Source organism: Podarcis raffonei, chromosome 6 (genome assembly GCF_027172205.1).
Source record: "Podarcis raffonei isolate rPodRaf1 chromosome 6, rPodRaf1.pri, whole genome shotgun sequence".
Classification (NCBI taxonomy): Eukaryota; Metazoa; Chordata; class Lepidosauria; order Squamata; family Lacertidae; genus Podarcis; species Podarcis raffonei.
Genome location: NC_070607.1, coordinates 95,340,904 through 95,363,527, shown reverse-complemented (window position 1 = coordinate 95,363,527; position 22,624 = coordinate 95,340,904). Strand labels below are relative to the sequence as shown.

Below are 22,624 nucleotides of genomic sequence, written 5' to 3'. Positions count from 1 at the left end.
TAATAATAATAGTTCACTGCCCACCTGACTAGGTTGCTCCGGCCGTTCTGGGCGGCTTCCAACACATAAAATAACACAATAAAGCATCAAACACTTCCCTAGACAGGGCTGCCTTGAGATGTCTTCTCTTTTTGTCTATTTAGTGGTTTGGAAGGGACATTTCCTTTTCGCTTCCTTCCACTTGCATCTCCAAAACGATGCAGTGCTGAAACTGCTTTGTAAGGCGCTATAGAAATGGCAGGCAACTTGACTTCGAGTTACTTGTGTGCGTTCCTCTTTCCATTCTTAAGAGTCGCTGACAACATGCAGAAATACTTGTATGCTGGTAAGGTTAACAGAGGCTGTCCAAGGGGGACTCATCCATTCACTCTGTGTTCTCCCCCCCGCCTGGCTCATAGGCATTCCCGCAAGCGATGGGAGCGCTTCGTCCACAGCGAGAATCAGCATTTGGTCAGCCCTGAGGCCCTGGATTTCTTGGACAAGTTGCTGCGATATGACCACCAATCCCGTCTGACGGCGAGAGAAGCCATGGAGCACCCTTACTTCTGTGAGTCTGGCTCAGCTTTTCAGACTTTCAAAGGGGCAAAGGTCAGGGAGGAGGGAGAGGTGCACCAGAAAGGGCACCCTGAGCCTGTTTCTCCTTCCTTGAAAAGCCATGTTGGCGGTGGCACACAAAATAACTTCAAAATCTGTGAGCTGCATATGGCAAAATCTCATCGGAGCCGAGCTTGATTTGGGGCAGTAAAAGGAGGTGGGAGAATATAAGCTGTCCGTTCCCTCCCACCCCTGAGTTTCCCAAACAGCCCAGCTGAATCCTGCAGTTCTTGTGAAAATATTCCACATTCATGAAGAATCTGCCTCTTGACTGTCAGGCAAGATGCTGCTTTGTGTCTCAATATTACAGGGTGAGTCTTTTAAAAGAGGCCCCATGGAACATGTGTACTCTTTTAAAGAACTCGTCCTGTATGTGTCCTGTTGTCACAAGGGCTTGTGGGAATAAAAGTGTTTGGAGATTTTGCTTCCCGCTTTCCCTTCCCCGCCAGAGGGAAGCTCTCTTGGGTATAGTGAAACCTGCTTAGATCCCACCAGTCCCAAATCACACTCCGCAATTGATCTACCAGTGAGTTGCCATCCTGATGAGGGATGTTTTTAAGAGGAGGCAAACAGTTTGCCTTGCCTTCTTTCCCTCCAGCTCAGGGATGAGATTTCTCTGCGCTGCAGCAGCCCTGGCTTTCCACACCTACCAACAAAACCTGGGTTCTGCAACTTCTGTGAACTATACCTGTTAGGAAACAGAGAGTAATTCAGCAGTTGTCATGCCAAACCCTGACCACCAAGCTGCATCTCCAGCAATAATTGTCTTCCCAATATGCAAGGCTACATGTGTGACGTGGGATTCTTGCCAGGCCTTCCCATCCATATTCCAGCTTCTCTTCACAGCCTCCGTGGCTGGAGACTTCCCTGCTTAAATAAATGAAACCTGTGATCACCAGCTGTAAGGCTGGGCGATACCTGGTTTTCAACATCGTGATATACAGTGGTGCCTCGCAAGACGAAATTAATCCGTTCCGCGAGTCTCTTCGTCTTGCGGTTTTTTCGTCTTGCGAAGCACGGCTATTAGCGGCTTAGCAGCTTTAAGAAAAAGGAAACAAACTCGCAAGACTTTTCGTCTTGCGAAGCAAGCCCATAGGGAAATTCGTCTTGCGGAATGACTCAAAAAACAGAAAACCCTTTCGTCTAGCGAGTTTTTCATCTTGCGAGGCATTCGTCTTGTGGGGCACCACTGTACCAGCAGCTAAATACCACAGTGTGCTGATATATCGTGATGTATGGCATGTTTTTCGGCTGCTTCTTCCTCCTCGCCGCCTGCAGGCAATTTGGGCAGGGAATACATCGCGGCTTCCCGGCCACCGCAATGCATTTCCAGCTCATAGTGTCTGAAACCGGTATTGCCATACTGGTTTCAGACAATTTACCAATATATCACCCAGATCTAATCAGCTGAATGGCATGCAGTATGTGTGATGCAGAAATAACAGGAGTGCATCCACCCCCTGTTTTAATCAAGATGCCTGTTTTGTTCGTGTTTTGCAGACCCCATAGTGAAGGACCAGGCTCGGATGAGCTCAACCAACATGCCGGGCAGCAGCACCCCCGTCAGCAGCGCCAGTATGTTGTCAGGTGGGTCCACAATTGGCCACGTTCGTGTCTGCAAGGGCTACTGGGCCTCTGCTGGGCGAACCTCATCCCGCAGCCAGAGGTGGTACAGTCTGGGAAATGCTTTAAACCCCACTGTTCCAGCTGTTTGCATGAGTTTGGTTGATTGATTTGAGTTGCCGCATTCCCACAATGAACTGTGGCCAATTCAGCTTCCAGAAAGCATTCGGAACACAGATACATGAAAGACAGAGCCCAAGTGTCAATGCCGTTTCCCCCACATGCTTTCAAAGTGCCAGGACTCCCAAAAGGGCTGGCTGGCACATGGCTTGCTTATCACTTGATAACTTAATCGTCAGGTGGTGATACGTGCGAAAGAACCATCACAGATTGATTTTTGATTTTTTTAAAGCATTGCTTTGATGCTTTCTATGGGACGCGGGTGGCCCTGTGGTTTAAACCACTGAGCCTTGGGCTCTCTGATCAGAAGGTCGGCGGTTCGAATCCCTGTGACCGGGTGAGCTCCCGTTGCTCGGTCCCAGCTCCTGCCAACCTTGCAGTTCGAAAGCACTCCAAAAAAGTGCAAGTAGATAAATAGGTACCGCTCCGGCGGGAAGGTAAACGGCGTTTCCGTGCGCTGCTCTGGTTCACCAGAAGCGGCTTAGTCATGCTGGCCACATGACCCAGAAGCTGTACGCCGGCTCCCTCAGCCAATAGAGCGAGATGAGCGCTGCAACCCCAGAGTTGTCCGTGACTGGACCTAATGTTTAGGGGTCCCTTTAGCTTTACCTTGATGCTTTCTCTGTGTGGCTGGCTTATGTGTTCAGCAGTGAGTTAGCAAGCGTTTCTGCAGTGGCCCGAAGGTGCTGGGCTCTGACAGGGCCACTGGCTCCACGCTCTGACGCGAAACTGCCCCTAACACTCTTCTCCTTCCCATCTAGGGCTTTCTTCAGTGCCAACGTCTTCACCCCTGGGGCCTCTAGCGGGCTCGCCTGTGATAGCTGCTGCCAACACCCTAGGTATGCCAGTTCCAGCTGCCGCGGGAGCCCAGCAGTAGAGGAGGACACCCCGTCTCCCAGATGCCTGACCGGAGCCGGGTTGGGGCCGAGGTCCTTCCTCCACCCTCTTCCCCAGGACAACAGCAGCCGCTTGTGGCCGGCGTTGTGGGGAGGGAGAAGGGAGGGGACGGAATGCTTTGGAGGAGTTATGTCTGAACAGTTGCTTGTGGATTTATAGTAGTTCAGTCATAAAAAAAAAAGAAAAATATATAGGCCGATTTCCCCCCTTTTTTTACTTGAACTTTTCGTATCTCAGGGGGTTCCCTGGCAAAATCTGCAGATGGAGTATTTCGTGGACAGTTCTCCCCGCCCCCAACACTTTCCCTGTTCATTTTATTATTTGTAAGATCCAAGGCGATACGACTGTGTATCTCAAGGGTCTCGGTTCTTGCCGGAAAGCTCTCCTTCTTCCCCCGTTCCTTTCTGCTGGCTGATGCCGCGTCAGGGATGGGGTGAGGGGTGAGACTTGCAAGGACCTTTCGCTTTCTCCCCCTTTTGGGAATACCTGCGTTGTGCTCCTTAAAAGGCAGCCGGGACGGATGAAGGTCTTTAAGCAGTGGTTGCGCCGTTTTTGCCTCTTTCTGATTGACAGCTAGAGTGGGAGGAGTTTCCGCTACCAAAAATAAATATTTTAAGTTTGTGGGACGGCAGCTTCCGTGTAGGAATGGGGTCTTCTCCTGTGAGCCCCCTTTGTTCACCGGCAGCACCTTGCACGTTCGGAGGTTTTCAGGTTTCTGATCCAAGCCAGAAGGAAGCTGCCTTGTCCCCCCTTGAAAGGAGTCTTGGCGTCTTCCCATAAGTCGCTCTCTCTTCCCTGCTTCCCCCTGGCAAGATCCATCAATGTCTTCTCGTTTCGGTATTTTGGAAATGCATTTGTCAGTGGGTATCTCTCTTTAAAAGCAACTCAAGCTTCTGGTTGGCTGGTTGGTTCCACCCAAACTGGACCATGCAAACTGACAGCGGGACGGTTCACCTGCTCACCTTCCTCTCACGTGCCATGTGGCGAGAGATGCCGCTGTGTGCTGGGGTTTTGTTTTTTGCTTTTCGTTTTATTTTCAACCTAACTCGTGGTCTTGTAAATAGAAAGCGGAGGGGTGGGGGGTGGGGAATGAACAGCCCCGAGACTTTGACAGAGAAAGGAAAAGAGAGCAAAGAACAAGATGGTAGACCTGTCAGAAACCCTGGCCGTGGCGAGCATCTGCTTCCCCCTGTGAGCGTGTGTGTATATAACTCTTGTCCTTCCTGTGCTGAAAGGTCCAGTGTTGGAATTTCTTGATGTAAATAAAACTGTTGGGGTTTGTTTTTTTTAATTTATCAAAAGGTTAGGTTTTACGTTTCCTGTGCAGAGGTTCTCCCTGAGCCAGCGCCACGCTTCTTAAAACTCAGCTTGCGGCCCTCCAATCCACGAAGCGGGGGGGGGGGGGGCTTGGGGGTAGGTGGGTGGGTGGGCAGGGTCAGGCCGCTTCTCCTTCACTGTCTATTTTGCACCGTGCACAGATTTGGTTCTAGTAGCAAACAGCGCTAAGAAGCCTTACCAGAAGCATCTCACAAGCCAAAGCATCGCCCGGACCCTCGGCATACGTTTTTCCTTTTGCACCTCGGCAGCGCTGGAGTTTAGGATGGAGAGAGGGGTGGCTCTCTGCGTGCTGCTGCTCAGCGCCTGATTCAAACCACTGATGGGGGAGACTTGGAGGCACAGCAGCCCCTCCCGTTTCCTCCAGAGTTGCCTCCTCGTTCGACAACCACTTCAAGAGGCGGTTTGCCTCCGGGGGAGCACCGATCACTTGATTTTTCAATAATATATGCAACTTTTGGGGGTCAGAGTTAGGTAACCACGTATTTCTTCCTGTTTTTATTAACTTTGCTTTCCCCTCCGTTTTTGTTCTTCTGGGTTGTGACACTTTTGAGGGTGTGGTCGAAGCATGAGTGAATTGCGTAGCGAAGAACATGAGACCCTGAGCTGCGTTCTCCGTTGCCTATCCACCACCGCCTTGGAAAGTTAGTTCGGACTCAAAAATTCACGCAGCAGTAGCTTATTGGAAACTCTGGTGGGGATTTGTGGTGGTTCATGGCCTCCTGCGGATGTGGAAGCTAGGCCCATGCTAGACAACCTCTTCTTGGCAACAGTCGGTGACTGAAAGATTCAGCATTCAGAAATGTTGTGTCCATCTTTGCACAGCATGGAGAGATCTACAAAAAAAACTCTTCAAGCAGGCGATAATTTTCCCTCTTGTCACCTCCTTGGCAAATGGGGATAAGGGTATCCTAACGTTGCAGACCAGTTGAGGGGAGAGCCCAACCAGGGTGCAAATTTCAGTAAGCATCCAACCTTAAATCATGAGAAGGTGAGGGGAGAGGTTTCTGATTCAGGGAGCGATGCAAACAAATTTCCTTCTCCGTGCTTAATGCCAGTTTTGCTGCCCACCCAAGCAGCAGTCTTGAAAGGAGCGCGAGGAAACTGCAGATTATTAACAGCATCTGTGTTGTAAATTACCTCATCTGTATACCTTGTATCAGAACGCATTTTTTAAAAGGATTTCTCAGCACTTCCTGGTTTCACCGCGCCCGCCCCCCCCCCCCCGCATTGTGTTAGATGGCAGGAAAATCAATTGCCAATACAGATAGTCTTGTTGGCAACTTAACTTTAAAAAAGGTTTTTTTTAAAAAGAAGAAAAGAAAAAGTTTTTTTTAATCTTGTTTGAAGTGATCCTTTTTATTTTTATCTGTTGAAATTTAGATTATTATTATTATTTTGTTGTTTTCCTTTTGAATTTATTGGTTGTAATTGTATTGTACTTGTTCAGAACTAACCCTTAACTGTGCTGGGAAGAAGTTGTGCCATGGAGGTCTTTAATTTTTTTAAAATAAAATAATTGAAACTAAACTACACCCCAGCCCAGTAGTCGCTCCATTTTAAAAGCAGGTGGTAGTGGGGAATACTCAGGGATTTTGTGATTTCCGCACGTGTGGTAGAGGGAAGTGAGGGGCAGGTTGAGGTTGTCCACCTGGGAACGAAGCCCATCTAGGAGAAGGAACTCTCTGACCCTAAACCTCTGCAGCCTTGCAAGATATCCTCAGGAGAAGAAAAGGCTCAGGAGTAAACCTCACACAGATCTGGAGTGGAGTCCCTAAGGTGGTTGGATTGCACCTTGTATGCTTCATCCTGGTAACTCCTGCAGCCAAGCTGGTGCCAAACACATTGTCCTGCTTTCCTGTGGATCCCATCAGTGAGGCCGAGAGAGAGGTCTTGTCATCTGGGCGCCCCAGGACCTCCATACATACTGCCCAGGCTTGCACCCTGGGGAAGGTCCTTTCGGTGCTGCAAACATAGCCAAAACAATGCAGGAGGAAGTTATGAGTTACCGGTCTCTGCAGCCACAGCAGGATCTTGATACTCCAGTGGTTTGACTATACCTCTGGAGGTGCCCTCCATTGTCTCTCGAGACAGATGGGCGCCACACAAAAAAAGCTCTTGCATCCAAGATTTGCAGCAGTATTGACCAGGCCAAGTCACCAGCCAACTGATTGTGTTCTTTCTGTGTCCTGCTAATCAAAGAATGGAATGGCAATGTTGTGCCTTCTTTCTTTGGACCAGGCTGGCCAGCAGAGGGTGATGAAGTTCCATCTGATTTTTTTTCTTTTGCTGTAACTTTGTTGTTGTTTAGTCGTTTAGTCGTGTCTGACTCTTCGTGACCCCATGGACCAGAGAACGCCAGGCACCTCTGTCCTCCACTGCCTCCTGCAGTTTGGTCAAACTCATGCTGGTAGATTCGAGAACACTGTCCAGCCATCTCGTCCTCTGTCGCCCCCTTCTCCTTGTGCCCTCCATCTTTCCCAACATCAGGGTCTTCTCCAGGGAGTCTTCTCTTCTCATGAGGTGGCCAAAGTACTGGAGCCTCAGCTTCAGGATCTGTCCTTCCAGTGAGCACTCAGGGCTGATTTCCTTCAGAATGGAGAGGTTTGATCTTCTTGCAGTCCATGGGACTCTCAAGAGTCTCCTCCAGCACCATAATTCAAAAGCATCAATTCTTCGGCGATCAGCCTTCTTTATGGTCCAGCTCTCACTTCCATACATCACTACTGGGAAAGCCATAGCTTTAACTATACGAACCTTTGTTGGCAAGGTGACGTCTCTACTTCTCAAGATGCTGTCTAGGCCTGTCATTGCCCTTCTCCCAAGAAGCAGGCGTCTTTTAATTTCGTGACTGCTGTAACTTAGGTAAAAGTTATTTGGTGTCTCAGCTGTTTGGAGCTATAGAGAGTCCTTCCTGGGTGGTCCTATATGACTAATGTGACCCAATATGAGTGGTTTATCTTCACTTTTCTACCCTGTCCATCTTCAAAAAGAGGATGGGATAGAAATTATTTTTTAATTGTTCAGTCACTCCTGCCTTCCCTTCATTTTAATTTTGGTTGGAACTCTTCTGCTATTTCAAAGATACACCCAGTTATCGCTTTCCAAACATAATATGCTCTCAATGAATTGTTTGGTGAGCGTTTGCATGATGAGTTGACGATTTCCATTAATTCCCGTGGGGAAATCTCAAATCTGTTCCTGATCACAGAATTTTGACCTCCAAATGATGGGGGGAAAACCAGGGAAACTCTCTGAAACCTTGCAAACATGGAAGGGAAAAAAATGCTCTCTTACATGTCCGACCTCTCCCCACCATAATTTCAGGCAAAATGACTGCTGCAGACCAGCAAAACAAAAAATAAGGCTCACTTAAGCCTGCTTATTTTTTTTACAGCACAACACAAAGGTCCAGCAGATTGGACATCTGAATCCGCTGCGTGTGTAGTGAGGTTTTGGTACTGATTCCTTGTGTTTGGATAAGTAAATTTTCATACAATGAGCATTTGGGTAACAGGGCCTCCGCTTATAAGCAACTTTTCGAGGTTGTTGTTTAGTTGTGTCCGACTCTTTCTGAACGTTTCAGAAGTCGAATGGACTTCCGGAATGGATTCTGTTCGACTTCCAAGGTAGAACTGTATAGAGAAGGCCTCTGCTTGATATCAATAGGCAGGGAGTTCCTACGTAGGGATGATGATGATGATGATGATGATGATTTAATTTTTACCCCACCCATCTGACTGGGTTGCCCGAGCCACAATGGACAACTTCCAACATATATAGAAACATGGTTGTTGTTTAGTCATGTCTGATTCTTCGTGACCCCATGGACCAGAGCATGCCAGGCACTCCTGTCTTCCACTGCCTCCCGCAGTTTGGTCAGACTCATGCTGGTAGCTTCGAGAACACTGTCCAACCACCTCGTCCTCTGTCGTCCCCTTCTCCTTGTGCCCTCCATCTTTCCCAACATCAGGGTCTTTTCCAGGGAGTCTTCTCTTCTCATGAGGGGGCCAAAGTATTGGAGCCTCAGCTTCAGGATCTGTCCTTCCAGTGAGCACTCAGGGCTGATTTCCTTCAGAATGGAGAGGTTTGATTTTCTTGCTGTCCATGGGACTCTCAAGAGTCTCCTCCAGCACCAGAATTCAAAAGCATCAATTTTTGTCCATGGAGTTTTCTTGGCAGGGATACTGGAGTGGCTTGCCGGTTCCTCCTCCAGGTGGATCACGTTTGGTCAAAACTCTCCACTATGACCTGTCCATCTTGGATGCCCTGCTTGGCATAGTTCATAGCTTCTCTGAGTTATTCAAGCCCCTTTGCAAGGCAGCGATCCCTGAAGGGGTTATCGAGGCTATTTACGGTAAAATTCAAGTAAGACATCAACTTGAAAACCGAGATCTTGCCCATGTCTCCATCTAGTTGGCATTTGCTCTCACAGGAGGTAGCGTTGGCCGCAGACATGGATGGCTTTAAGAGAGAATTGGGACAAATTCACAGGGAAGAAAAGGGCTTTCAATGGCTACTAGCCACCACAGGCTTTGCTCTGTTTCCTTCGTGCAGAGGCTTCTGAATGCCAGTTGCTGGTGATATCGCCCTGGTTGGGGGGCTGCTGTGTGGTGGCCCCACCTGGGACTGCCCACCCACCTTCCTCTCTGCTCAGTAGCCCCAGGAGGAGCAGCAGACAGAAAAGGGGGATTTTGCGCTCCCTCCTTGAGTCTTTTTGTCTGGCTGGGCAATGGGTGGAGGATAGAGAGGGTTGCACAAGCCTTTGTAGGATTGAGGCTACTGCACCCAAAGGGAAATGTTGCTTTGGTTGCCCTGCCCATTTTTGCCTCTGGCCCTGCCCACCAATGACAATGTGGCCCCCAAAAGCTTGCCCAGGAGGCAGTTTGGCCCTCGGCCTGAATAAGGCTCCTGGACTTAAAAGATGCGCAGAATTGGCCAGAACTTTACCATTTTATGTTGCAAACTGCCCTGTGATGAAGTATAAATTATATATATCTATAGGGATATAGATATATATAATAAATGTAATAAGCTGATACATTAATTTATCAAACAATTTTAATAAATTGTATATACTTGGACCGAAATGAGACTTTAGCAGCCACGTGGGCCAAGTGTGAAGAACCTTAATCCCCTCAGATGTCGCTGAACTACACTTCCCATCATCCCTTGCCATTAGTCTTCCTTGCTGGGGCTGATGGGAATTGAAGTCCAGCATCGACGTGCGGGGCCAAAGGTCCCCGGAGCCCCCGCCCCTTGGCTGCGTTGCCTAGCGCCAAGCTCCGCCCCCTCCCTCTAACGTCCGCTTCCGGTTGATCGGGGCGCAGGTCGAAGACAAGAAAGGCTCGAGCCTTAGAGATAGAAAAAGGGAAGAGCTGCGCGCGCAGCCTCGCTCTGTAAGCCTGCGGAGAGGCGATTTCTGAGGTAACCGAGGCCAGGAAAACGGGGGAGAGACCTGGAGGTAGGGAAGAGGGGGAGCTCGGCCCTTATTCTGAATTTCTATTTTGGGGAGGGACAGCGGGGTGAGCAGAAAGGGAGAAATGCCCTCTACAAAGATGGCGCCAGCGGTTTCCTCCCAATGGCAGTCGAGGGCAAGCGGGAGCGCTCTCCCGTCGCAGGGGAAGTGACGTATCAGCCCGCGCGACGGCCCTTTCCGGTTCCTCCTTTTGCCCTTAGGCGCACGTGTGCGAAGCGGGGAAAGAATGAGGGGCCGCCGGGAAAGACGGAAAGAGGTTAGTCCGGGTTCCCGGATCTTGGGGAGGTTGATTTCAATTTATTGACTTTGAATTTATTTCGTAGAAACTGAAGGGCCGGGAAAGGGCGAAGGGAAAAGCAGCTGGGCGGGATTGGGGCCGCCCCGCATTGTTCTTGGCGCGGGGCCGCCTGGCCAGACCACCAGCCCCCGCGACCCCTTCTTTTGCCTTGCTCCAAAGGGGCCACCGGGAGGAGGATCCAGAAACCTCTTTTCGGATTTCTGTGTAAAGCACGCCCAAAGTCCGTTTCCGGGGCCTAATCCGGCCCGCCGGTCGGTTTAATCCGGCCCTTGTGGCGCTCTATCTCCTGCAGTAAAATCCTTAAAAAAGCTCAAGAACTTCAATCCTAAACAAAGTTCAACAACAGGCATAGGCAAACTCAGCCGCCCTCCTTGTGTTTTGGGGACTACAACTCCCATCATCCCTAGCTATCAGAACCAGTGGTCAGGGATGATGGAAGTTGTAGTTGTAGGAAGGCCAAGTTTGCCTATGCCTGCTCAACAACTTCAATCCTAAAAAAAGTTCAACAACTTTGGGGTAAAATAATAATAATAATAATAAAGATCAACAAGCTCAATCCTAAAAAAAGGTCAACTTGGTCGACCCTCATGCATGCTCACTTCATCAAATCTGGCCCTCTTTAAAAAAAGTTTGGGCTCCCCTGGTGTAAAGGATCAGATGTGGAGTGGGAGAGCAGCTGCCTGCCGCCCCGTGGCCCCTGCAGAGGAGGGCAGCTTGTGAATTATGGAATCGTAGAGTTGGAAGGGACTTTGAGGGTCATCTTGTCCAACCGCCTGCCATGCAGGAAACTCCACTAAAGCATCCATGAGAGAAGGCCATCCAACCTCTGCTTAAAAATCTCCAAGGAAGGAGGGCCCACCACCTCTTGTGGGAGACTGTTCCACTGTTGAACAGCTCTTCACGTCAGAAAGTTCTTCTGTTTGTTTAGTCAAAATCTCTTTTCTTGTAACTTGAAGCAGTTGGTTACAGCAATTGATACGGCTCCTGCCTCTCTTCTCCTCTCCACCAGGGACCTCAGTGCAGCCTCCAGCGCTAAAGTTGGGGTAGTGCAGGATAAAAGCTATTTATTTCACATTTTTTTATTACATTTGACTAGTTGTTCTTGCCCAGGGCAAACTAGTTATCTTGCCCAGGGCAAACCAGTGACTTAAAAACAAACAGAAAGGCGCTAATTACCTTACAAACACAGTTCTGTTGTGCAATGAGGTTAATATGCTTCTGCTTATATTATTTGTTTAATTCCACACATGCAACTTGATTATCTCTATCACAGAATTGGGAATAAGGTATATTTCTTTGGCATAAACTTTTTAAAAGAAATTAAAAGGGTTTCTTTTCAGTAACCTCAGCTGTCTTTCTAAGCACTGTGGTAATCCTCTGTATAGATGTTTAAAAACTAAACTGTCTCCATCTTTCTCAGGCTTGGAGTGCACAATGAAGGGAGACCAGAGCAAGCTCCTGAGTGACACAGCGAATAAGAAAGATGTGTTTTGATCCTTATGCCTGAAGTGGGATGATCTTGAAGAGCGAGGTGAGAATTGATACAACCCAACACAAGCTGGATTTGAATGAGGATCAAACAAGCCTACAAAGTGTCCCAGAGTTCAGAACATGCTCATTTCAGGATCTGCTTCCAGTTTGTCCCATTTTTCTTTTGCTTGTGGTGACTAAAGCCTAATAGTACACAGCTACTCCTCTTAGCGAGTCTGACTCTGCCCTCTGCAGCTGTGTCAAATTCATTGCCCGCCTTTTCTGTGGCAGGGAGTGGTCCAAACAGCTGCCACAGCAACAATCTGCAGTCCATGGGCTTCAGAACCCTTTGTGGGCTTTGGGGACAGTTTTTCTGCAGACACTGGTGCCAGACTCTCCTGCCCCTCCAACCCTTTAGTGTTTGCCTCCCCTGACCCTCCCCTCCCCCAAAAAGCCCCTGAGTGGAGCCCTGTTACTGGAGAGATTTGGGACGGTCTGGATCTCTCATTAGCTCATTCACACAAATGATTCTGGTGCAGTTGATTTGGAGCACGCAGGCTCCTACTCTAGGGATGCTGCTGGGTCCATCTCTGGACTTGGGTTATCTCATTGGCTAAGACTGTCTTGTATCTATTTTGGTTGATAAGATAGCTAGGTCAGTTTTTGGGCCAGGAGAGCCTGACCACTGTAACCCATTTGCTTGTTACCTCCGGGTTGGACAGTTTCTGTTTTTTTAAAAAAATTAATTCATTTTTCATTTTCGTTCATTACATACATCTCAAATTCTTAATGTTTACTATATATTCCTCCCTCCCCTCTAAGACTTCCCCCAACCTGCATTTCTGGTTTGTTTCTATTTTCACCCGCTTTCCTATCTCTCAACAGAAAAAGTTATTAATAACATAACATCAAACCTTAAAAACATAAAAATAAAATTAAATGCATCATCTTATTTCACTACCTTTCAAACATTTTCTGATGCTAATAATGCGGATGTTTATTTAAATCCTGCCATCAAGTCTCTTTCTTTGTTTCTGCAAATATAATATGAATGGTTCCCAATCTTTTTCAAAATCTCTGTTGTCTTTTTCTCTTAGTCTTTCTGTCATTTTTGCCAGTTCTGCATAGTTCATCAACTTCTCTTGCCACTGTTCTTTAGTTCAGGTTGGACAGTTTCATTGAGAGATGTAAACTGATTCAAACTGGATTTAAAGAAGGTTTAAACTGGTTTACAAGGTTTCCCAAAGGGAGGTGATGAGTTGGTATCCGACAGGTACCATCTCATCAGAGGGCCTACCTCTTTGGCATAAACCTTTCTTTTACCTTTGTGATTAGTAACCTTATCTGTCTGAGCACTGAGATCTCTTTATCTGTCTCTTTAAAATTTCCCTGTCTCCTTGTGCCCAGATTTCTCGAGTTTGGAATGCTGCCCTTTGGTTAACCTTCTGAAGGACCTTCATTTAGACACAAAGAATTCTAGAGTTGGAAGGGACCTTCATGATCATCCAGTCCAACCCCCTGCAGTACAGGAATATGCAGGTGTCCTATAACAGGGATCGAACCTGCAACCTTGGTATTATCAGCACTACGCTCTAACCAAGTGAGCTATCCAGGCTGACAATTTGATGGCAAATAGAACAGAGCAGGAGGTGTACTGGTGAGTAGAGCACTTGACTTCCAAGGGGCTTCCTAGAGACGTGCAGGCCATGAAAAAAAAGAAGACAAGGTCATCACCCCAATTTTGCTTCTTCCCACTAGGCCTTCCCTGGCTAAACACAGAGCTGCCAGCACCATGGATATATACCAAATGCATGGTGATGCTTCTGCCTAAAGAGGAGTCTCTCTCCAGCAGTTGAGGTGAGAACCAGGTGAGAACTGGTACAGTCCAGCAGTTAAGGTAAAGGTACCCCTGCCCGTACGGGCCAGTCTTGCCAGACTCTAGGGTTGTGCGCTCATCTCACTCTATAGGCAGTGAGACACTTCCGGGTCACGTGGCCAGCGTGACAAGCTGCATCTGGCGACCCAGCGCAGCACACGGAAACGCCGTTCACCTTCCCACTAGTAAGCGGTCCCTATTTATCTACTTGCACCCGGGGGTGCTTTCGAACTGCTACGTTGGCAGGCGCTGGGACCGAACGATGGGAGTGCAACCTGCCACGGGGATTTGAACCGCCGACCATACGATCGCAAGTCCTAGGTGCTGAGGTTTTACCCACAGCGCCACCCGCGTCCAGCAGTTAAACTGGATTTTATAGGAGGCTCAAACTGATCTACATGGGGGATTGCTGTTGCAGATCATGCTTGTTTTAATGTCCCCTTCCAGTTTGTCCTGTTTTTTGCTCTGCTCATTGGGGTAACCAGGGCTTTTTTGACCTACGCAAATTCTCTTCTTCCTGGTTCAACCCGTGAAGCTCTTTGCAGCTGTGTCAAATTCATTGCCCGCCTTTCCTGTGGCAGGGAGTGGTCCTAGCAGCTGCCACAGCAACAATCTGCCGTCCATGGGCTTCAGAACCCTTTGTGGGCTCCGAGGACAGTTTTTCTGCAGACACCGGTACCAGACTTTCCTGCCTCTCCGAATCTGAGGGCATGCACCCACCCACCCCCAGCTATAAATAACAATGTATTTATGTATTTATATGTATTTATATGTCACCCATCTCATTGGGTTGCCACAGCCACTCTGGGCAAATTCCAACAAATTAAAACATGTTTACTGATTCCACACTTTGAAATGTCATTGAGCGTTTGGCCTTTAAACACTGCAGATTTCGATTAGGAATTCCCCAAGGGACTATTTTACTTTGCCTATCCCAGTCTTTTGAAACGGATGCGGAATGTACAGCATTAACATTTCTTTCTTTTTGTAATAGGTTCAGAAGATTTCATGTTTAGATTTGGAATTCCCAGTATTTCAAAGCTTCATGAAAGCACAGAACTGTTGTGTGAGTGAGCGATGCACGGCCTCTTATGAATATACCCTGCTGGCAAATAATCGTTTTCTTGTCAGACTACCTGCAAGGAAGAACAAAGTCAGAACACATCTGGCAGCTTTAATTGGATTTCGGCAGTCAGACTGGGGAGTGTGGCTTGTTCATATTTCCTCAACACCATCTCATTACAGTGGTACCTCTGGTTACGAATTTTCGGGTTACGAACACTTTTAACCCGGAACTGAGTGTTCCTGCTTGTGAATTTATTTCGGCGTGTGAACGAGGCCTCGGTAGGCCCAGCTGTGGCCCGGAGCTAGGCCCTGGCACCTACCGAGGCCTCCATTACCAGGTTCTGCCCACGGGAGGTCTCAGGAGGCCTTGCTGCGGCCCAGAGCTAGGCCTCCGCTACCAGGTTCCGGCTGCAGGAGGCCCAGCAGGTTGCACCCCAGCCCCAAACATTAGGTAAGGAACACTACCTAAGAGCGAAGTCCAGCGGTGAACCTAGTGAGTCTGGGCCAGAAAACATCAGCCCTTTACTGGCCCTTGCCCCGCCCCCCAAGCTGGTAGCAAGGTGCGTGGCACCTGGCCAGGCAAGCCCACTCACCCTGTAGGAGGGGGGAGTCGAAAATTTTGGGATTCTGCAAGGGATTTTGGGATTTGTTGATGTGAGTCTGCTTTGTGCCTTTGTCTCTGCCTTGCGCCTTCCTTTGGCGGACTCTGCCTTCTTCCATAGTTTTGGGGATTGTGTGGAACCCAGTTCAGCTTCTTACTGATTGACTGGGGGGCTGCAGGCATGGATAAAAGCAGCAAAGGCAAGAGAACCGTGATAACGGTTGAGGTCAAGAAGCAAATCATTTCCAAGCATGAAAGTGGGGTCCGTGTAAGTGATCTGGCAATGCAGTTTGGCATGGCCAAATCGACAATTTGTAGCATGTTGAAAAACAAGGATGCCATCAAGGGGGCCAGCGTTGCGAAGGGTGTTAAAACACTCAAGCAACGAACACAGACGATGGAGGAAATGGAAAAATTGCTTTTGATATGGATAACCGAAAAGCAGTTGGCGGGCGACCGCATTACTGAGAGCATAATTTGCGAAAAAGCTTTGCATTTGCACGCCCAACTCGTCGCAAACACTCCTGGCGCAAGCGCTGAGATTGAGAGTTTCAAGGCGAGCAGAGGGTGGTTCGAAAAATTTAAGAAGAGAAGTGGGATCCATGGTAAACATGCGGAAGCTGCCAGCGCCAACAAACTAGGTGCTGACCAATTTGTTTTGGAATTTAAAGATTACGTTGTGTCGCTGGGCTTCGTTCCCCAGCAAGTTTTCAACTGTCATGAGACAGGCCTCTTTTGGAAGAGAATGCCAAGGAATACGTACATCACAAAGGACGAGAAAGCGTTGCCAGGACACAAGCCCATGAAAGACAGGCTGACCCTTTTATTATGTGCGAATGCAAGTGGAGATTTCAAGTCGAAGCCTTTGCTAGTCTACCATTCTGAGAACCCCAGGATATTTAAGAAGAACAATGTCATAAAAAGCAAATTGCACGTGATGTGGAGGGCAAACAGCAAAGCTCGGGTAACCAGGCAATTTTTTATCGAGTGGGTTCATGAAGTGTTTGGGCCGAGCGTGAAAAAATACCTCCAGGACAAAAATCTTCCAATGAAGTGCCTGCTTCTTATGGATGATGCTCTAAGTGACCCTCCAGGCTTGCAGGACGAGTTGATGGAAGAGTTTGCGTTCATCAGTGTAAAGTTTTTGCCCCCCAACACAGCTTCTCTCATCCAGCCCATGGACCAGCAGGTCATATCTAATTTTAAGAAGCTTTACACCAAAGCAGTCTTCCAAAGGTGCTTTGAGGTGACCTCGGACACAGAGCTAACCCTAAAAGAGTTCTGGAAGAATCATTTTAATATCCTCCATTGCTTACATATGATAGACAAAGCATGGAAAGATGTGTCTCAGAAAACTCTGCAGGCAGCATGGAAGAAATTGTGGCCAGATGTTGTCCCAGAACATGCAACGGAGGCTGTTGAAGAAGATGTGCCTCTTGTTGAGGATATTGTGTTTCTGGGAAATTCCATGGGCTTGGAGATGAGCGGTGCTGATGTGGAGGAGTTGGTGGAGGAGCACGGCGCTGAGCTCACCGCCGAAGAACTTCAAAACATTCTGCTGGAGCAGCAAAAGGCAGCAGCTGAGGAAATGTCTTCGGAGGAGGAGGAGAGCAGAGAAAGTGTACCTACAGCAAAAATCAAGGAGATGTTTGCAAAATGGGCTGAAATGCAAGCTTTTGTTGAAAAATACCACCCTGACAAAGCTGCTGTGAGTCATGCCACAAACACTTTCAATGATTTCGCTATGTCTCACTTTAGACAAATCTTAAAACTTCGGCAAAAGTCTCAAGTGAAACTGTTTTGGTAAGGAAGAGATCCAGTGAGTCTGAACCAGGTAGCAGTGGTGTAGGTGGCAGTGGTGTAAAAAAGAAAAGAAAAGAGGAATGTCAGGAGAGGAATCGCCGATTGTGAATCTAGAAGAGGACCCCAACCCCCCTATCCAAGCAATGACTATCATGAGTGTAGGTAAGAAAAAAACCACGTTTTCATTTTAAAAAAATCATCAGTACTGTTTTATTGATTTTACAGTACAGTATGTTTTTATTGCTTCCATTTGATGGATCAATGGTCTCATTAGATCAGGGGTCAGCAAAGTTTTTGTGGCTTGGGCCAGTTCACGGTCCCGCAGACGCCTTGGTGGGCTGGAGTTCACGCACGCATGCACAAACGCTATTTCCAGTGTTCCTTCTGGCACGGAGGAGACGTGCGCAGCTTCCCATTGGCTGCAGGAGCTTCCTGCAGCCAATGGGAAGCCGGCCAACATCGCGGAAGGTGGTCCCCGCTCTGCTCTGTGCTGGTTTAGCACAGTGCACAGGAGTCGACCAAGTGGGCGGCGGGGGTCCATGGGCCGGTTAAATGACCCCCGCAGGTTGCCGACCCCTGCATTAGATAGTAAAACTCATGTTAACTTTCTATTTTACGGGTTGTTTTTCACTGTCTGGACGGATTTATCCATTTTCCGTTACTTCCTGTGGGAAAGCACGCCTCGGGTTAAAAACGCTTCTGGTTAGGAACGGACTTCCAGAACGAATTAAGTTCGTAACCCGAGGTACCACTGTATTTCAAACGGATATAGATATAACACGGAGAGAGGCAGATCAATAAGCACACACACATTTGAGGCTTACATTTGTTAATGCATTAAAGTTGATAATTTAAAAATAAAAATTATTTCAGACGTTTTGCTGGGTTTTCGTATTTTATTGTTTATTAGCGAGGGGTTCATCAGAGTAGGCAGTGTGCTACTTGATCCACCGTTCGGCTGCGATTGCAGACTTTTCCGAACACCTGAAAGAAGAGTTCCGTTCACAGAGGGGGCTTTGTGTCAGAAGTGTTTTTGCCACTGCTCCCTTCTCCCTGCAGTCTTATGAAAATCTGCTTTGGGAGGTTGGAGCAGCACAGAGGGCAGTTCAAGAGGGGGAAGCATCACATTCTGTAAGTGGAAGCGTCTGCTAAATCATGGTGCCTTCAGGCAACAAAAGGAGCGCCCCTTCCATCAATGGAAGCTACGTTGGGACAGAAGTAGTAGAAACATTTGGATCACTTGTGAAGTTCATTGGCTGATAATGTTAGAGGCAGTTTTTCTTTGGTGGCAGACGACAGGACCACGAGACCAGTGTAAAAATTCAAACAAAGGTTTTATTACAGCTATACAAAAACAACAAACACAAAGCATGTGAGTTTTCTCTCTCTGCAGGCAAAATTCAAACTGACTTCTTTTCTTTTATACACATCATCAGCTGTGTCTAATCAGCTTAGAAAACCACACCCAGAACTCACAGAAAAGATTCTTAAACTTACAATCATCTTTTCTGTTTCTTTGCAGAATGACTCCTAACAGATAGCTGCTGTATATAGCACACCTTATAGAATAACTTATTGAGGTATGCATAAGAATAAAAAATGTTCCTAACAGCAAAACAGGAACCTGACTCAAAAGGCAAATTGTGTCTTTGGAACAGCAGCTGCCCCATAATGAGATCTAAGTGTTTCTGCAGACAGTGGCTAGACTTTGCCCACCTCTGCAGTGTGGTGAATTGACTGCAGCACTGAAGTGGCATCAGGGCACAAAGCTGGGCAGTGTGTATGGTGCTCCTGGGATGCCTGGGCAGGAAAAAACCCCTCTCTCTGTCTCGGTGACGTTCAAATTTGCTCCAAGATTTTATGAGCAGGGCAAGGCATGAACTTCTTTGCAAAATACTTGCCAAGTGCATCAGCGTTGAAGGTGCAGTGCAGTCCAAGCAAACCAAGGCTAAACACAGTGAACCGGTCCAGGTTCAAAATGTGATCCAGAGGCAAACTGCAAAAGTCCAACGGTCAATGTTGCAGGGAGTTCAGGGAAGGGTGCTAGACTCGGGAGCCAAAAATCTTTGTTTCCAACGTCTGGAAGGCTCAAGAAGTAGATGAGTTTCGGGGCTTCCTTAAGCAGAGACCCCTTTCACAAAAGTCACACATTGACTATGGGTCCATAGATGCATGTCGTGTTTTGCTTCAGCCTGGACCCAGACCCTTTGGCACCAGTGTTTCTGAAGATGGGTTGCTCCACAGCTGGTGGGTTTCTTCAGCGGATCTCTAGGCCAGCCTCTTTGAGCCTCTTAAGAAGATCCTCAGCCTTGGCTCCAGAGGATCCTGCCAACAACTTAAGCCCCTAGACCTATGGAGTGTTTGATTCATCCTCCAAGGAGTCTGTTGGTTCTCAGTCTGTGGCTATCTGATTCTTTTCAACAGCACTCTCCATCGTTATTTGAGCAATAGTCAACATTGTTATGTGTTTGTGGCTGCTAGACATCCTAAATTCCTGGGTCTAGTAAGTGTTAGAATTTAATCAAGCCACACCTTAAAATATAAGCCAGGCCACTCTCCTGACCAGGAAATCACCTGAGGTGATGGACCATCAGGAGGACAAAAGGAATGTGATGAGCCATTAATACTGCCACAGGGCCCTCAGCTCATAGTGAGAAGAACCAAAGCCAGGGTTTAGAGTTGGCTGGAATGTGACCTGGAGGGAAAAAGTTGCACTCTGGTAGAGGCGGCTAGCTGAAGAAAGGCTCAGAGATCTGGCTGGTGCCTGTCTGAATTAGCTTGGCATGTTAATGCTGTGAGCTCCTCCAACATAGGCTCAAGTCATATATATGTGTAAGTAAACCTCCTATAATAAAGGCACCGTAGTCTCTACTGTGCCTCATTTCCAAAATAAAACACGAACTCCAGGTAAGTGCCTAGAACCACTGGAATCTTGCAGTGCTCTGAAAGAGGAGTGGCATGCAACAATATTCCGTCAAGTTAAGTTGAAAAGCTGCATATTCACATCCTATTTTGTCTTCCTGTAACCATTTTTTTTTTTTTTGCCTTGTCTTGCAAATCCCTCTTCCCCAAGTTTCATTTATGTATAATGTGCTGTTGAGCTCCCTATAACATCACGCTTACAAATTTTCACAAGCAGAAATGCATTCAATAGCTTCCCACTAACATATCTCTTTTAAAGTTTGCAAACTGATTTCAGCTGCTTCTTGTGTGTTGGTTACAACCTTCTCATCCGTTGCAGCAAATAAAGGACTGGTGTTTTCATTCACTCCCATAATGTTGTTAGGGATTCATCTTGCGATGCTGTTTTCTCAGGAAAAGACATAGGAGCAAGAAAGCCGCTATGACCTTATTTAGGATAAATCCAATCCAGAAAGCAGAACTGGAGAATAGATGTCCTTCGCCTGTTAAGAAAGAACAGCAGATCAGCTCCTGTTTGTTATTCACAATTATAGGTTTCTTTTCCAGGAAATATTTTAAACCCCCCTCCCTCCCAGCACCAACACCACTTGGGATGCAAAAACTGAAATAAAACATTATTCATTGGAACCCTACAAAAAGTACTTTGGAGAAAGGAGCCCCTTTTTTATGGGATTGTGGGGCTGAGAATCCGCTCTCAAAAGAGTAATGATTAATTGCATGGTTATTCAAAATCCAGTCAAAACTAGTTTAATTCACAAAAGAGAACTTGATCCAGCAATAGCAGTCCAAAAGTCATTTCTAGTACCCTCTGCCACCCTCTTGCCTCCTAGATCAGTGGTGGTGAACCTATGGCACATGTGGCAGAGAGGGCACTCAGAGCCCTCTCTGTGGGTACGCACACTGTCGCCCAAGCAGGGCTGTAGCTTCCATGGTGGGTTTGGGGAGGAGAGGGGGGCTCGCGTGCAAGCAGGAGTAAAGGCAGGGATCTCTCAGAAGTGGAGTGGAGGCTTCGTGCTGAGATCCCCGCCTCCACCCTTGCTTGCACGCAAGTAGGAGCGGGAGCGGGCAGCTCAGCTGAGGGGCGCCTGGCTGCCTTCAGTTGGTGCAGGGGCTCTCAGATGCAGCTTCCAGGCTGCCTCCCCCTGTCCTAACTCCAGCAACTATTCAGCCTGGCTGCCTTCGTGGGGTTGCAGGAGATCTGATGCGGAGGTAGGGGCTCCTTTAAGCTTCTCCCTTGAGGGGAGTGCAGCCGCGAACCCCTCAAAGTGTGATGGAGCCTGCACCTCCCCAGCTGAGCAGCCTTGATCCAGCTCCTGTTCCCGTGCAAGCAGCAACGCTGCCAAATTCCACTCCTACTTGCCGGCCCAGCCTTCCCCCACTCAGGGTGGGACTGCCAGAGCTAATCTTTATTGCTGAAAAGAGGCACTGATATTCCACTCCAAATCTATAATTCATTATACAAATTCTTACAAGTACAGTCCACCTATACCAAACCAAAAACATTGTGTTTTCTTGGTATTGAATGGAAGCTATTTATCTGCCCTCTTTTCCTCCTCTGTCCTTTGTTCAATCACTCCATTTCCCACTCTTTGAATCTTCCTTTCAAAACAACCATGCCTGTTTTGAGAAAACTTCACAGATTTAGGAACTGGAGTGCAATCATTTGATCTCTTTGCTGTTCCTCCATCTTCCAAGCACTTTTCATTTCCACAGCCCTGGTTTCTCTCCCTGACTATTACCATTCTTGATTAATAACAGTAAAATGCTCAAATTTTAGTTCAAGTGACCGCTGCCCATACTGACTTCCCAGTGATAATGAAAACAGCTACATTGTAATGGAATGTCTATCCTTTTTCCATTCTCTTCATTATATACTGACTTCTTCCATACTCCCAGCACTTCTCATTTGCACAGCCCTGGTTTCTCTCCCTGACTATTAACATTCTTCATTATATACTGTGGCTCCCTTTAAAGCAGCAAAGCGGACAGGAGCCACCCGCTTTGTTGTTTTAAATAGTTTAGTACAACATTTGAGTCAGATTTTTTTTCCTTGTTTTCCTGCTCTGAAAACCAGGTGGGTGCGTCTTATGGAGCGAAGTTGGCACTTTGCGATAAATAAGTGGGCTTTGGGTTGCAGTTTCGGCACTCGGTCTCTAAAAGGTTTGCCATCCCTCCCCTAGATAATTGTACTACCCTCCAGGGGAGGGTCCTGACCTATTGGGGAAGCGTGACAGTCGTTAATTCGCTTTAAATGTGCACACCTAAAGATATGGCCTGTGCTCATATCCTTCCTGCAAAATCATGACAGTCTAGAGGCCCCCAATCAGGTCCACCCTGGTACGGCTGGCTGGTGGCAGGGAGAGCTGATACATTTATTTGAACCCCAAATCCAAGCAAAGCCAAAGGGGGAAAGAGGAGGAAAAGTCTGCACTGTTGCAGCTATAGGACAATAAGCTAAGAAAAGCAGTATGTGGGCAGACAAGGGCATCTTCTGCGTGGAGGCAAACTGCTGGTTCTAGCAGGCAAAAGAGGCCGCGGCTG

General features: G+C 47.6%; 3 protein-coding genes, 2 long non-coding RNA genes and 2 other non-coding genes across 9 annotated transcripts in view; 6 read left to right on the top strand and 1 right to left on the bottom strand.

Moving 5' to 3' along the window:
* Window positions 1-6,104, top strand: part of CSNK2A1 (casein kinase 2 alpha 1) — a 44,588-nt gene extending 38,484 nt beyond the window's left edge. For both annotated transcript variants that reach the window (XM_053394606.1, XM_053394607.1), the window contains 3 exons: window positions 399-547; window positions 2,095-2,181; window positions 3,099-6,104. In XM_053394606.1, the coding sequence (XP_053250581.1) occupies window positions 399-547; window positions 2,095-2,181; window positions 3,099-3,214 (352 nt within the window). In that variant the 3' untranslated portion in view covers window positions 3,215-6,104. The remainder of the gene's footprint in view (window positions 1-398; window positions 548-2,094; window positions 2,182-3,098) is intronic.
* A 3,937-nt stretch (window positions 6,105-10,041) lies between these two features.
* On the top strand, window positions 10,042-11,818 carry LOC128416624 (uncharacterized). The gene is made up of 2 exons (XR_008331262.1): window positions 10,042-10,304; window positions 11,767-11,818. It is a non-coding gene; the product is annotated as an uncharacterized LOC128416624 (long non-coding RNA).
* A 248-nt stretch (window positions 11,819-12,066) lies between these two features.
* Window positions 12,067-12,201, top strand: LOC128416808 (small nucleolar RNA SNORA5). Its single transcript, XR_008331322.1, has one exon. It is a non-coding gene; the product is annotated as a small nucleolar RNA SNORA5 (small nucleolar RNA).
* A 715-nt stretch (window positions 12,202-12,916) lies between these two features.
* LOC128416623 (uncharacterized) lies at window positions 12,917-15,228 on the top strand. Of its 2 annotated transcripts, none has more exons than XR_008331260.1 (3): window positions 12,917-13,473; window positions 13,575-13,684; window positions 14,687-15,228. It is a non-coding gene; the product is annotated as an uncharacterized LOC128416623 (long non-coding RNA). The 2 variants fall into 2 exon arrangements; XR_008331261.1 differs by having other exon boundaries at window positions 12,920-13,473; window positions 13,575-13,673.
* LOC128416809 (small nucleolar RNA SNORA5) lies at window positions 14,233-14,367 on the top strand. Its single transcript, XR_008331323.1, has one exon. It is a non-coding gene; the product is annotated as a small nucleolar RNA SNORA5 (small nucleolar RNA).
* A 311-nt stretch (window positions 15,229-15,539) lies between the features above and the next one.
* LOC128415486 (tigger transposable element-derived protein 1-like) lies at window positions 15,540-17,165 on the top strand. Its single transcript, XM_053391726.1, has one exon. It carries the CDS (start codon window positions 15,540-15,542, stop codon window positions 17,163-17,165), a length of 1,626 nt encoding a protein of 541 aa, XP_053247701.1.
* A 2,691-nt stretch (window positions 17,166-19,856) lies between these two features.
* Window positions 19,857-22,624, bottom strand: part of LOC128415485 (signal-regulatory protein beta-1-like) — a 37,451-nt gene continuing 34,683 nt past the window's right edge. Inside the window, exon 9 of the mRNA XM_053391725.1 lies at window positions 19,857-20,565. Coding sequence (XP_053247700.1) covers window positions 20,444-20,565 — 122 coding nt within the window. The 3' untranslated portion in view covers window positions 19,857-20,443. The remainder of the gene's footprint in view (window positions 20,566-22,624) is intronic.

Bases quoted from the DNA above. Each gene is read 5' to 3' on its own strand.
- LOC128415486 (XM_053391726.1), top strand. From the start codon at position 15,540: ATGGATAAAAGCAGCAAAGGCAAGAGAACCGTGATAACGGTTGAGGTC.